This window comes from Ceratosolen solmsi, unplaced genomic scaffold, assembly GCF_000503995.2.
Source record: "Ceratosolen solmsi marchali unplaced genomic scaffold, CerSol_1.0 scaffold10, whole genome shotgun sequence".
Taxonomy (NCBI): Eukaryota; Metazoa; Arthropoda; class Insecta; order Hymenoptera; family Agaonidae; genus Ceratosolen; species Ceratosolen solmsi.
In genome coordinates this window covers 16,919,645-16,933,402 of record NW_011948412.1, presented here as the reverse complement: position 1 = coordinate 16,933,402, position 13,758 = coordinate 16,919,645, and the positions used below count along the sequence as shown (strand labels likewise).

General features: G+C 24.9%; 1 protein-coding gene across 11 annotated transcripts in view; it reads right to left on the bottom strand.

The window, feature by feature from the left end:
* Positions 1–13,758, bottom strand: part of LOC105360960 (sex determination protein fruitless) — an 82,261-nt gene that overhangs the window by 49,948 nt on the left and 18,555 nt on the right. Inside the window, exons 1-5 of one of the 11 annotated variants that reach the window (XM_011498041.1) lie at positions 8,649–8,814; positions 8,521–8,562; positions 7,347–7,900; positions 5,821–5,997; positions 2,721–2,844 (exon numbers count right to left, since the gene is read on the bottom strand). In XM_011498041.1, the coding sequence (XP_011496343.1) occupies positions 2,721–2,844; positions 5,821–5,997; positions 7,347–7,877 (832 nt within the window). In that variant the 5' untranslated portion in view covers positions 7,878–7,900; positions 8,521–8,562; positions 8,649–8,814. The other 10 variants (XM_011498016.1, XM_011498084.1, XM_011498092.1 and 7 more) reach the window with 10 other exon arrangements.

Below are 13,758 nucleotides of genomic sequence, written 5' to 3'. Positions count from 1 at the left end.
GTTATACAATTCTTATTCAGAGTATATTTATTTTATAAGAAATTATGTTAAAATTTGTTATTCGTTTAAAAAAGCTGTTAATTATTCAAAAACATAAATAATTATCACTTTTATACTATTATATCATTTAATAAAATTAATACTTATCAAAGAAATTAATTTAAATTTAGTAAAGTATTTTTATTAATTAGAAATTTTTAATTGAAACACTATTTTCTTTATTAGGTTATAATAACTCTTAATGTTAACTAAATAAACATTCATTTTTAACTTTAAATATTTACCTGAATTGATACGATTGGAAAATAAAAATAACGATAACGACATTTAATAAATGTATGGAATTAAATTTTTGGCATGAGGTCGTTCATTTATTACATACTAACTTGTGTTACACGTGCGTAACTCAGACAATTATTTTAAATTGGAATCTGTGAAATTGACTATAAAAATATATTCGATACTTAAGAATTACTATTATTTATATGCAGTTAAAATTATAAGCATTTTATTCATTAAAAATAATGTATATAAAAATATCGAAATCAATATCGATTGTTAATTAGCGTCGTATAGAACATACACGCAATTTCGTTTCGAAGAGAAAGACGTCAACAATCTTATATTATATATATTTTTCAATAATATTAGAAGTAGAAAAACAAATAAATCTAGTATGTCAATGATTCCAAAAACGAAAGTATATATATATATCGCAATTATTGGAGTTAATTTAATCTAGTCAATTTGTTAACGGTTTTAAGAGGTAAAAAAACTTCCTAGTCCACACGCGGTTCAACGACTCTTAAGAGAATAAGAAAAAAAATTAATAGAAACATGAATTTAAGTTGCAGACTAAATCTTTTGTAGGTATGTCGCGAATTTTTACAATATTTATTATGAATTTTGTTCCTCTTTCTTTATATCTACGTTCTTTTTCATTTTCATAATGTTCATAATTTTGAAAATATTCATTACGAATTTTGATCCTATCTTTCACTACATCTACTTTCTTTTTCATTTTTTTAACGTATAAAAATTCATTCAAATCAATGATTTTATTATTTAAAGTAATAGATTTATTTTTCAATCAACTATCATGTTTTATCAAGAAATTTTTCTATGGTTTTCAAATTTTGAATTTGTAGGCAAATGTTGAATATGAGGTAATACTTATTAATAATTGCATTACAGTAACTATTTTGATTTAAATTTAATGATATATACATATTATTATTATTATTATTATTATTATTATTATTATTATTATATATATATATATATTTAAATAATACGAGTTATGATAAGATCTTTATGAAAGCATCCTATCACTTATCTCAATTTTGTTTATATATTAAATAAAAATTTATGTGCAAAGGTCAGTGTGCAATGTGTGAAAAATAAAAATCACGTATTTTATAAAATTCAAAAGCAGCAGCAAACTAGTTTGGCAAATCTAACATTATATATATTTCATTACGCTCGTAGCATGAAGTTAGTTCGTCGATACCCACATTGATTCTTGACCGAACTTCAATAATTAACGCCTTGATTTCATGATAAAACTATTATCTTTTACAATCAATGTAATTATTATTTTATGTGGATATTGGAAATAATCTATCTCAACGAAAGCAGTTAAATAATAATTTAGGAGCCGAGAAGATACACGAATTACAGCTTAATGAAGCAAGCAAATGAAGATTGGCATTCGAAAAAACTGAAAATACTTTCTGTACACAATCGATTTATCGTTAATTTAGCCACACATGTGTAAGTATACGCATATTTGTTCATTCGATGGATGTAAATCGAACAAACGTAATTTATCGAAAAAATCCACACGTTAAATCTTCTAACGTATACATGTTCAATTGTAAAAATTATGTTAATATTACGTTATATAATATTTATTATTTTTGTACGGTATTGGCTTGTACCATTTAACCCCATAAAGAAAAAAAGACCAAACGCCTGTTAAAGTGCTCCGATATTGGAAAGGAAAGGATATTAAAATACACACACACACACACACACACACACACACACACAAATATATATATATATATATATATATATATATATATATATATATATATATATATATATATATATATATATATATATATATATATATATATATATATATATATATATATATATATATATATATATATATATATATATATATATATATATATCAAGAGAGTAAAAAGAAACAAGACACACTCACGATTATCGTTCAAACTACCACACAATGACATAGCAAATGCACGATACACCATCACCAAGAAAAAATAAACAGTAAGGGCTTAATAAATATGGTACAATATACATGTATGGGAAGAAAAACAAGTAACTCAAATTTGTTGTCTGCTCTTCAGATTTTTTACACTCGACTACTCTTGCCAGTCTTGGAAATAGAGGGATGCCCGTCTTATAAGACTATGTACGACACTCTTTTTTTCTCTTTTTTAAAATAAATTTTATTATGTTACTGCGATGATTTGTAAACAAACGTGCATGCAGGGAATTAGCAATCTCCCTCGATTTCTACGATTCCACACATTTTTTACTTAATACACACTTATGTAAGTATATGTTAAAAGAAATAAAGTAACTTAAAAATGAAAAATTTATATTATAAAATATAATATAAAAAATACGTGAAATCTATGGAAAATTTGAGATATAAGTTATTAAATATAAAAAAGCCTTACCATCGAGTCCATCAAGCATTTCTGGTGGATTGTGATGCTCTGAAGATTCGATTCCTGGGATATTGTCGTTAAGTGTTCCTGTCGTTGGACCACTATCTTCGCTTAGTAAACTGACTGCATGTCCCTATGAAAATTTTAAAAAGAATTTTTAAGGCGTTCCTAATATTTTCATTTGGTGAATATTTTACTGGGATTATACATTTATATAATTTTGTAGTGATTCCTTTAATGGGAAAAGAACTATTAATTCTATTGATGAGTCCATTAAAAATTTCTAAATACTGTATTTTACAAAATTCAGATTTAAGGATTGGAAAACACAGATTAAAGTATTTATTAGGTAGGATTCAAATGAAAATTCTCAAGATTTAATTTTATAATTGACAGGTGTAATCGTTTAAAAATTAATCTATCGATTTATTTCCACAGATATATGAAATTATCGTCAATAGACAAAAAATGTATTAAACTTTTTTAAATGAACGAAATAAGTATTGGTATTATAAAAATAAGCTATTTTGATTATTCGTGTTATTCAATCCAAATACGTGTAATAATAAATTAAAAATACTCATTATTTATTTTTCATAAAAATTTTGCTTTATCAGCGTCAATAATCTATATTTTATAAAATCAAATTGAGACAAATATATTTTTAAATATTTTGAAAGTAAACTTATTTTATTTTTCAACGAACTTTCATTGTTTTTATAATTTTAGAAAAAAAAAGTTATTGTCAAAGAATATAAATATTAATAATAATAATAATAATTGTCATATATTTTGATTTTTAATATTTTTTATTAGATATATTTTTATAATAAGGAAAGTTCAATATTGTTCATTAAGTGTGTACATTATCATAATAAAATTATAAAGATATACATGCAAATATTTTGCTTAATTGTGACATCTATTTATTTTACAACCTTATAATACGATTATTTTAGATAACAAAATTTATTACAGATTGTTATGACTGTGTAAGATTTGTTTTGATTTACTTTGCTCTAATGATCATATTTAATTTTATTTATTATTAGCAGCAACTTTTTCTATTCAAGATATAACTGCTAACAATTTTTTGCATTTTCATTATATATATATATATATATATATATATATACACACACACGCTTAAGAGTGCATAAGGTTGGGTATTAATAATTGATATTAATGTGCAAATTTTTGAATAATTTTGTTTTTGTCATAATATTAATTATATAATGAATGCTTCTTCGAAAATGTTATTTAAGTTAAAATTTAACTTATACTGAAATTCTATTATCTTACAGAGATATAATTATACTGATTATTATAAGTTTGGCAATTTAATTACAGCTACATTTATAAAGTGATTAACAACACTTAAGGAATTAGTTATAAATCCTAAATTTCCTATTTGAAAAAAACTTTTCAATACATCATAGAATTAATGAACATAATTATTCAAGAACAATATTTTTATAAATTTGAGGTAATTGATAAATATTAATAATAATTCAGAAGCCTGTTTGTTATAAATTCGGATCTTACCATAATTGATATCCTAATTATTTACATTATTCAATGAATCTTCTAATAAGATTATATAGTAAAAAATAAAATGAACATGTATTGAATTAATTTTTTGTTTTATTGAATGTTAGATCTTTCATATCATAATTTAAACACTATCGAAAAAGTACATGATCCAAAGAACCGTTATTTTACATATATGAAATTACCGATTTTTGTTCGCTTCGCATAATTATCGTTAGACTTTTCCCTTGTATGGCAGTTTTTTACATTCTTTTTATAAACCAACGAAAAAACCAATTTACATAAAGATATTGTAATTCTGAGATGCATATAAATGTAAAGTCATAGGCACAAATTTCATAATTTTTTATATACTTTGATGTTCTTCCTTAATTTAATTTCTCTAATTAGTATGTTAAAAATAAAGAAAATTTTATATTTAATCATATTTCAGTGTATTAAATTCTAAATATTAAATATTCAGTGTATTAAATCAATTAAGCTCAAAATTAATCAAAATTAAGTGTATTTGTATTGCCTTCCAATCTTTCCATGATATGACTGGTTCCAGTATTTTCTTAGTTTTGATCAATTACAACTTATCAAATAAACTTATTAAAAATGAAAAAAACTCCAAAAGTTGTAACAAATTTTTCAAAGAACGTAGTGAATATAGAAAAAAGGACATAATATTGATTTTATAAAATTACAATTGAAAATAATAGTTTAGATATTTCAATATTTATAAATAAGCAAACATTAATTTTTTAGAAAGGCGTTTGTGTGTGTGTACCCAAGAGTGTATTTTATTAAGTTTTGTAAAATAAATTTATTGAAACATAACTAAAGTAATAAAATTATACATAATTTTAAAACATTATTATTTGAAAAAGTCTTATTTTATTATAATATAAATTTTATTTTTTCATTTATGATGTAGAATTTAAAATTGTTATTAGATCATAAATATTATTTTTTCTTGTTAATTTTAAACAAATTAAATCTTTCCATACAAATTTTATTTAAATATTGAATAAATAATTAATTTTTATTCAATTAAAATAAAAGTATACTTGTATTTAATCCTTAAATATTATTCTCATAGAATAAATTATAAATGATTAATAAGAATAATTAATCTTTAAAATTTGGTTGGCAATATGTACATATATTACTACTACTTATTCAATGTTAGATTAATTTTTAATAATATTTTTTAAACACAGTTTTAACAAACTTTTCAATATTTATTTAACAAACTGCAAACTCATCTCATACATAAATCAGTATAAGTACATTTGAAATTATGTGTGTATTCATCAATTGTTATTAAACATATTTTAATAAATCATAAATCATATTTGGATATATATTTTTGGAATATTAAAAATTCTAGTATTATTTATAATAACTAATGAATAAAATATAGAAAATAAAGTTATAAGGTATTTTTATAAAACAAAAGCAACAGTTTTTATGTATTTGTAATTTTTTTAAAGAATTCCACTCTAAAAACTAAAAAGAATGATTTCAGCAATTTTGATATATAACAATAAATATTTAAAATAAGTTTACTTACTGGGAGAGATATATTATCATGAAAGTCGGCCATATGATGATCAAGCTCTTGTTTTATTGGAGCTTGTGGTTGAGATGATGGAGAAATGGATCGACCACCATCTTCCAGATCTCCTCCCAATGCGTTATTTGACTTTGGAATCGTAGGACTTGATTTGTAGCTACATTGAGAAGATGCCTAAAAATAAAAGTTCATTCATTTTTATATAGCCCTATTATTCTTATTTTATAAAATCTCAATGTTATCGACACTAAGAAAAAACAAAGAATGTGTTATCTAAAGTCTTTACAGCTTAGAGATAGCAACTACTCAAAATTTCTTTTTATCAGTTAAAATTTAAGAGGTGGTAATTTTTTCTCTCATAATATTGTATTTTATTTAATATTGTGTATAATATACATAAAATGTTAAAAGATTTGCACAATCATTAGGCTGCTTACCTAACCTTTCATAAAATGACATTTCTCTTAGTGTAGTTTCATTAACTTGAATGTGGTATGTATAATTCACAATATTATACATGATTTTTATAATATTTATATATAAGGCAAATTTTAAAATAAGAAAATACATATTTTTTAATTTTTTATCAGACTATTTAATTTGTACACAGTTGATTTATTAATACAAGTGGTTTTGCAAGTGGTAAGTTTAATTTGCTTAACTCATTGTACATATTATCATCATGAAATACTTTTAAACTTAAAATTTATATTGTAACATATGCAAAATTAAAAGGTATTTCAAAAATGTATATTAATCACTTAGGCAGACATAACAGAAAATTGGGTCAAATTAAATGTACACAGCTTATGAGTGAAAGTTTTGAAAGTTCTAGGACTAATAGATATACTATTTTTATATATTGAAGAAGACAGTAATATTATTTGAAAATTTTCAATATATATATATATATATATATTATTTAAATATATAATTATAAAATAAAAATATAAGTAATTTACTAAAAAGTTGATAAGAAAAATGAATTGATATTGTAAAATATAAACAATAGATCAAGGAATATTATATAAATATTCTATAATTATTTATAAGATCATTGTGACTGAGTAACTATAAGTAAAATTTGTACAAATGTGTATTTATATTCAAAATTTAAAGTAACTGTGAATACAAAACTATAAAATGTAAAAGAAATAAAATGCTGGATTAATTAAAATAATTAAGGAAGTATATTTCATTATTATATTATTCTTTTCAACTAAGTATCAATTTATGTAGTACTACTTATTGATAATTAAGAGAAAATTAATTTAATAATTTACTTAAACATAAAGTAGAATCATTATAAAATGGTTTTTTTTTTAGTTAAAACTTTGTTTTATTTAATTAACATATTTTTAATATTTTAGAGAAAAAAGTAAATGTTATTTAATAAAACTCATTCCTTAATACCAATATTCCTTAATTTGATAGAAGCATATAGATAATATTACTTCAATTATCAATTATATACAATATGCAACATTAATCAACAAAGATTAAAACAATATTAAAATACATACCTGAGAATCTGATAGAAATCTTTCGCTGGGTGGTCCAGTTAATGATACATCGTAGTTTCCAGAAACCTTTCGTTTCCTTTTTTCAGGATGACTCTGTATACTTGGGGAATCTGAGTGCCTTACTCCAGCCTGCACCTCAGGTTCTGGACTTGGACTTTTGTCGTCACCCTTATTATTTACACTATTATCTGTAAGTCCTCTAATTTGTAATGCTTCTGCTGTCTTCAGGAACATAGGCAGCAAATGCTGGCTCACATTAACCTCGCCCTTATACATAAAATGTAACAAGGCCTTCATTTCTGTGTCATTGACATCTTTGAGGAAGATTATTGGATGTGGATGGGTATTCTGCAGGAAGATGTTCTCGAAGTATGGACTGCATGCGGACAGTATCGTTTGGTGGGCCTTGAAGGTTTCACCGACACAGGCCAAGGTAACGTCGCACAGTGCTTCGCGTGCCAAAAGGGAACTCAAGACGTCCGTAAGATTGGCCGGATGATTGTTCCAGCGGAGACAATACTGCTGGTCCATCTTGTTTATCTCCAATCCCAACCCTACAACCAAACTAGCTGTTTTCTCGCCCCTACAGCTATGCACCAGCGTGATTGCTTTTGCTTTCTCTCTCTCTCTCTCTTTCTCTCTCTTTCTTTACCTCTTTTCTTTTTAAATTATTAGCCTAATGATAGTAAATAACTTGCTCTGTATCGTTTACAAATACTGATATTTAAATAAATCTTTTGAAATGTAAGAAGTAATCTTATTAACGATCTTAAATATTTTGGAATACTACAAATGTTAATTTACTTAAAAATCAGTGTAAACCATGTGGACAGATAAATTTGTAATGATAACTCATGGATAAACGCTTATAGAATTGTAGAGGCTTTGCACAAGTAGTTAAGTAATCCTCTTATTCCCAAGAAAAAGAAAAAATGGAAATTCATTAAAAATTCCACACCTCTTCTGTCAGTTGCTTAAAGCATTCAAGGACGTAAACGTAAAGCATATACATTGAAGATATGTTAAAATTCTTAAAAAAACTCTCGTCCACTTTATTAATCTCTGATATAAAACATGCATAAAAAATAGAATAAACGAGGCCTTACAATTCTATACGCGTCTATGTGGTATTTTCGTTTGATCGCGGACACAATATATTAAAATTCTTTATTACCTACCCCCGTAGCCCGTATTAAGTACTGGCGCGCCCGTAGAACTAAAAAAATAACGAAAAATAAATAATATATAGGGAGCTCGCGGAGACGCGAAGCTCACGCGTGTTGTGCGAAGGGCGCGATATACCTCGACTAACTAACTATATCTCTCTCGCTCTTTCTCTCTTTCTGCGTGTGACTCCTGTTATCCGCGTCTCTCTCTAGTGCATGCGCATAAGAAAGAAAACGGGAGAGCGAGAGAGATGGACGAACGAGAAAAGAAAATAAAGAAAGAAAAACGGAGACACGCACTTTACCCATACACGAGATAAACATATATACACACATATACAAACACGGGCACGTCGTGGTCGTCGTCGTCGTCGTCGTCGTCGTCGTTGTCTCTCTTCGGCCTTAGGAATTTTCCTGTATCTCCACTCCTCTCTCTCTCTCTCTCTATCTCTCTCTCTTTCTTTCTCTCCTTCCTCTCCTCTCCACGCCACTCTTTCTAAGTCTCGCGAGATTATAACTACACGTCCTCCGCGCTTCTGCAAATGTGCCACATTGCAGTATAACTGTAAAACCCTTCAGGGTTCACAGCGCGCTACTACGCGTGCCGAAAACATTTTTTCGCATAACCTCGTAGCAGCCGTAGCAGCCGTAGCAGCCGTAGCAGCAGCAGCAGCAACAGCAGCAACGCGTCGTCTCTGTCCCCTCTCTAGTCTCGCCGTCTTTCGCCTTCGTTCCCCCTTCTTGTTCCCTTATTCATTCTCTATCTTTATCGCTCTCCTGCTCGCACGCGCGCCCACACGCACACGAACTTACGCGCGCGCGCAACATTCTCACTATCTCTCTCTTTCTCTCACTCTATCTCTGTCTGTCTATCTAGCTAGCTAGCTCTATCATTATCCTCCTCGCCCTGTCGTTTTCTCATTCAAACTCTCTGTCATACAAACTGCTGCTTCGAGCAGTTTAAAGATGGGTAGATGGGACAATACGTCACGTGCAACGTAAAGTGACAATCGCAGTGACGGATCGTAAAATGACTGTCGACAATACGCGCATTTACTCTGCAAGCGTTTGCACTTCTCTTGCTTATGCATGCGTTTACGATAATGCGTTGCATCAAAGCACACAAACATTGCACACTTGAGATTTATTCGAATTAAGCCATATATAATGTATTACAGAGAAACTATGTGCACTATAGAATATATCATTTTTATTAAAAACAGAAAAAAAAATTAAAAAAGTACTACAAGTACAAGTTTTCATCAAATACAAGTATTTTTATTCCTTAAAGACACGAATATAAACTTACGTTAAATATAAACAAATATCAAATTTGTTTTAAAATTATTTATCACATGATTAAATAGGATATAGACCTTTATTAGAATAATTAAGTATTTAAGCACTTTTTAACTGTATGCTGGGTATGCTAAGGGAACAAAAAATTTAATTCGTGTATTAAATAGTTTAAATAATTTCTTTAAATGCTTAATAGAACTAAGTGTAAATAAAGGAAAATATACAAATTTCATTGCCAACTTCAATTTAGTTAATGCTAATCACGTATGCACTTCGTTATATTTAAAAGATATTAATCGTATTAAAAATAAATATTGGAATTAATTAAAAACAGAAATTTTAGATTAGGCAAATTAAATCGTTTAAATGGCAAATTTTCTAAATACGTTTTTCTATTCTCGTTTTTAAAAAAAAGATTAAGATAACGATTAAGATTTTTCTTAATAATGTATTAAGAATAATAAAAAAATAGTAATAATATATAATTCTAAGCTTTACTAACTTATTATATTTTATTTGCATATTATATTATGTTATATATTATTTTATTGTGTAATATATTTTATTATAATAATTTTTTTATTTTTTAAAGATTGAATTATATATATATATATATATTGATATCACAAAACATATTTTTGAAAATATAAAACACCATGAAACTTTTACTTACGAAAGGAGATGCATATAAATAAATGTTTAATTCATGGTAACTTTGTCAAATAAATTCATAGTAAAACGTTTATATATATATATTATATTTATATTTTATAATATTTATATTATATTTATATTTATATTATATTTATATTTTATAAATATAATATCACAACCTTAAAAATATAAACAAAAAATATTAGTATCATGAAAACGGAAGTTATAAATGACGTATTTTACGTCACAGGTATTTAAAAACATATATTCATGAAGTGTTATTCAGCGACTTAAGTAGCAATATTGTGATACGTCCTGTATCGGATTTTTTTTAAATAAATCGCCTGCTTGTTCTTAACTTATATTGTATATCAGAATACATTTATCCATTAATATATATTTTATTCGTTATTTAAATAATCAAGATCCTATATTTTAAAATTAATTATACCCCAAAGAACGAACATATCTAATAACTGTTTATCTAGTTGCACATATCGATTTAGGCAACAAACTAAACTTTAAAGAGCTAATATATCCATGTAAAATAATACTGCCAATACGAAAAACCTTAAAATATTTATAATTTTTCGAAAATATTAAATAATAAAGGGAAATAAGTCGTTTTTTATATAGATTGACACATAAATAACGATTTCCTTCGTTTTTAGTTTAATTTATTTTTAACATCAATATTAAACGAATACGTTTTGAAGGTAATAATAATATAACATTTATTTTTTTAATATTTTTTAATATTACTTTTAATAAAATAATCATTATATTTTTATGCGTTATTTTTACTAATTTACGTAAATGTTAAATACTGAATATAAATGATTAAAATGTATGAAAAACTAATGTATATGTGTACAATAAAAAAATTAAATAATTTCGATTTCAACATAGATATCGAATAAACTTTATTATTTTTACTTTTTCTAACACTTACTGAAAATATAACTTAGTTATTTAAAAAATATGGAAAGTAACATTGTATACATTTTTTTATTAATTCAAACTTCAATGTTTTTAAAAATATTGTTTAATCTATTCGAATAAACTTTACATTCTAATCAATGATTTCGTATCAAAAATTAAAATAAAATTTCAAGCATAATTACTAATCCAATTACTAATCTATTTCAGTACTGATAGTGATTAATTCAGTTGAATATAAATCACAAGCCTTTTTCTCTGCATAATTTCAGAAATTCACTTTAAATATTTTTTTTATACCTCTGTAATAATATAGCTTACATTATAAAAAAAATTAATTAGATAGAAAAATATGTATTTAACTAAAAGTATATTTCTTTGACTTTTCTTGATTATGCAAATTTTTAATGCTATTCATGAATGATACATAAAGTTAAAATTGTATTCATTATATTACATATTAAAATAAACATTAACATTATATTCAATTAAAGCTTGAATTGAACTTAATTTGTATTTACTTAATTTTTTAGTTTGTTTTGTTTACTATATTGAATATTAAAATACTAATTAGTATTACTGTATTTTTTATTATTATTCGACTTATAGATATTATTATTATTATTATCAATCAGATCTGAAAGGTACTATAAATTGAGGTTTTAAAATGGTGTTTTTATATAAATTTTATTACATGTAATGCTTTAATAATTATCGATTACAAACAGTGGAATAATTTTAATTAAAATCTTCTTTTTGTTAACGAATGCTTGTGGATAGATGAATGTGTAGACTTTATAAGATTTTTATTAAAAATGAATAAGTAATTATTACCAGATAATGTAATTCATTATATTGAATAAATGATTGCTTCTCCAATCACTATGCTTCTGTCCCAAATTGTCTCCCCAATTTCTGTGTCTAACCTAAACTGTGCTTTTCCACTTCTGTTCGTTAACGTATATCATTTAATAAGAATGCAAGATGTTGCAACTTTAAAAATTTGTCGAATTTGTTAGACATAATGGACCTTTCAAGATTTTGTAAATTTAAAGTTCTGAACTCGATTGTTTATTACATACTGCACATAATATAATATGCCCCTGTTTCTCTACATTTTTCTCTTCATAGATATATTTGGTAATTAGTCAAATATTAATAATTTATTAAGAATTATTAGCAGAAATTGAAGTAATATCAATATTGTAGGGATTCCAATTTTTTAATATAAGAATCATGTTTGTGAATGTTTGTATCTATTGTTATTTTTTAAATAAAGTGCTTTATAAAATGCTTATATTTTCTAAATATATTCTCATAATTCTTTTTAATATTTGTCTTATATAAAAGTAACTGCGGGATATTATTATATGTTTCAAAATATTAATTGTTTTATAAAATTCATATAATTCATAGAGCTGTAATTAAACGAATAAAAGCTATACTTGAAATTTCATTTATGGAACATATAAATGATTAATGTCTCTTATAAATATTTATTTTATTTTTTATACAAAATCATTGAAAATAGTTATTCAAAAATATAGTGAAAGGTTCCTATCCATATATTTTGATGCATTTAATTATCATTTACAGTTTCAGACTATTAATAATTATAAAAATATTCGCGATTAATCAATTAAAATTAGTTATTAATCGATTAAAGACTCCCATTCTTCATACATCATATTTTGATAAATATACTTATCGATATATTGACTATGATTCTACGTTGTTAAGTTTCTTTTACTATTGCTTTTACTCTAAAAATTTTATTATTTCCATTATAGATTACTATCTGAAATGCACGAAACTTCTTTTAGCAGGCGAAGAACATAGTTGATAAAAAATACATGTTTATATATTGAAAAATGCAACGAATAAAAAAGCATAGAATATGTTTTATATAAATTATTAATGCTATTTTGTAGTTATTTGATTTGATTTGTGTTTAATCAATTTAATGGCATCCTTTGAGTTAAATAAAGATATTTGGGAAGTGCATGCTTCAATGTTTATGTCATTCTGTTGATTATCAAGTAATTGGATAAGTACTGCACACGAATCGTAAGATTTTACGAAAATATTTTGTACTGTATTTTTTGGAAGTAATAAATAAATGTTATGGCTTATAGCTGAAGGCATATTTATCTGTGCCAGTTGCTTTAATAGAAATATTAGTATTAATTATTTCAACTAAATTATAGATATTTTTATATTAAATTATAACTAATAGAAATAATTATAATACATAAAAAGTGTTAATTAAGTTTTTTAATGGCATTAATATGTAAACAACAATCAATTATTAACGATATTAACCTTACATTGTCACAACAGTGTTTTAGATCAAT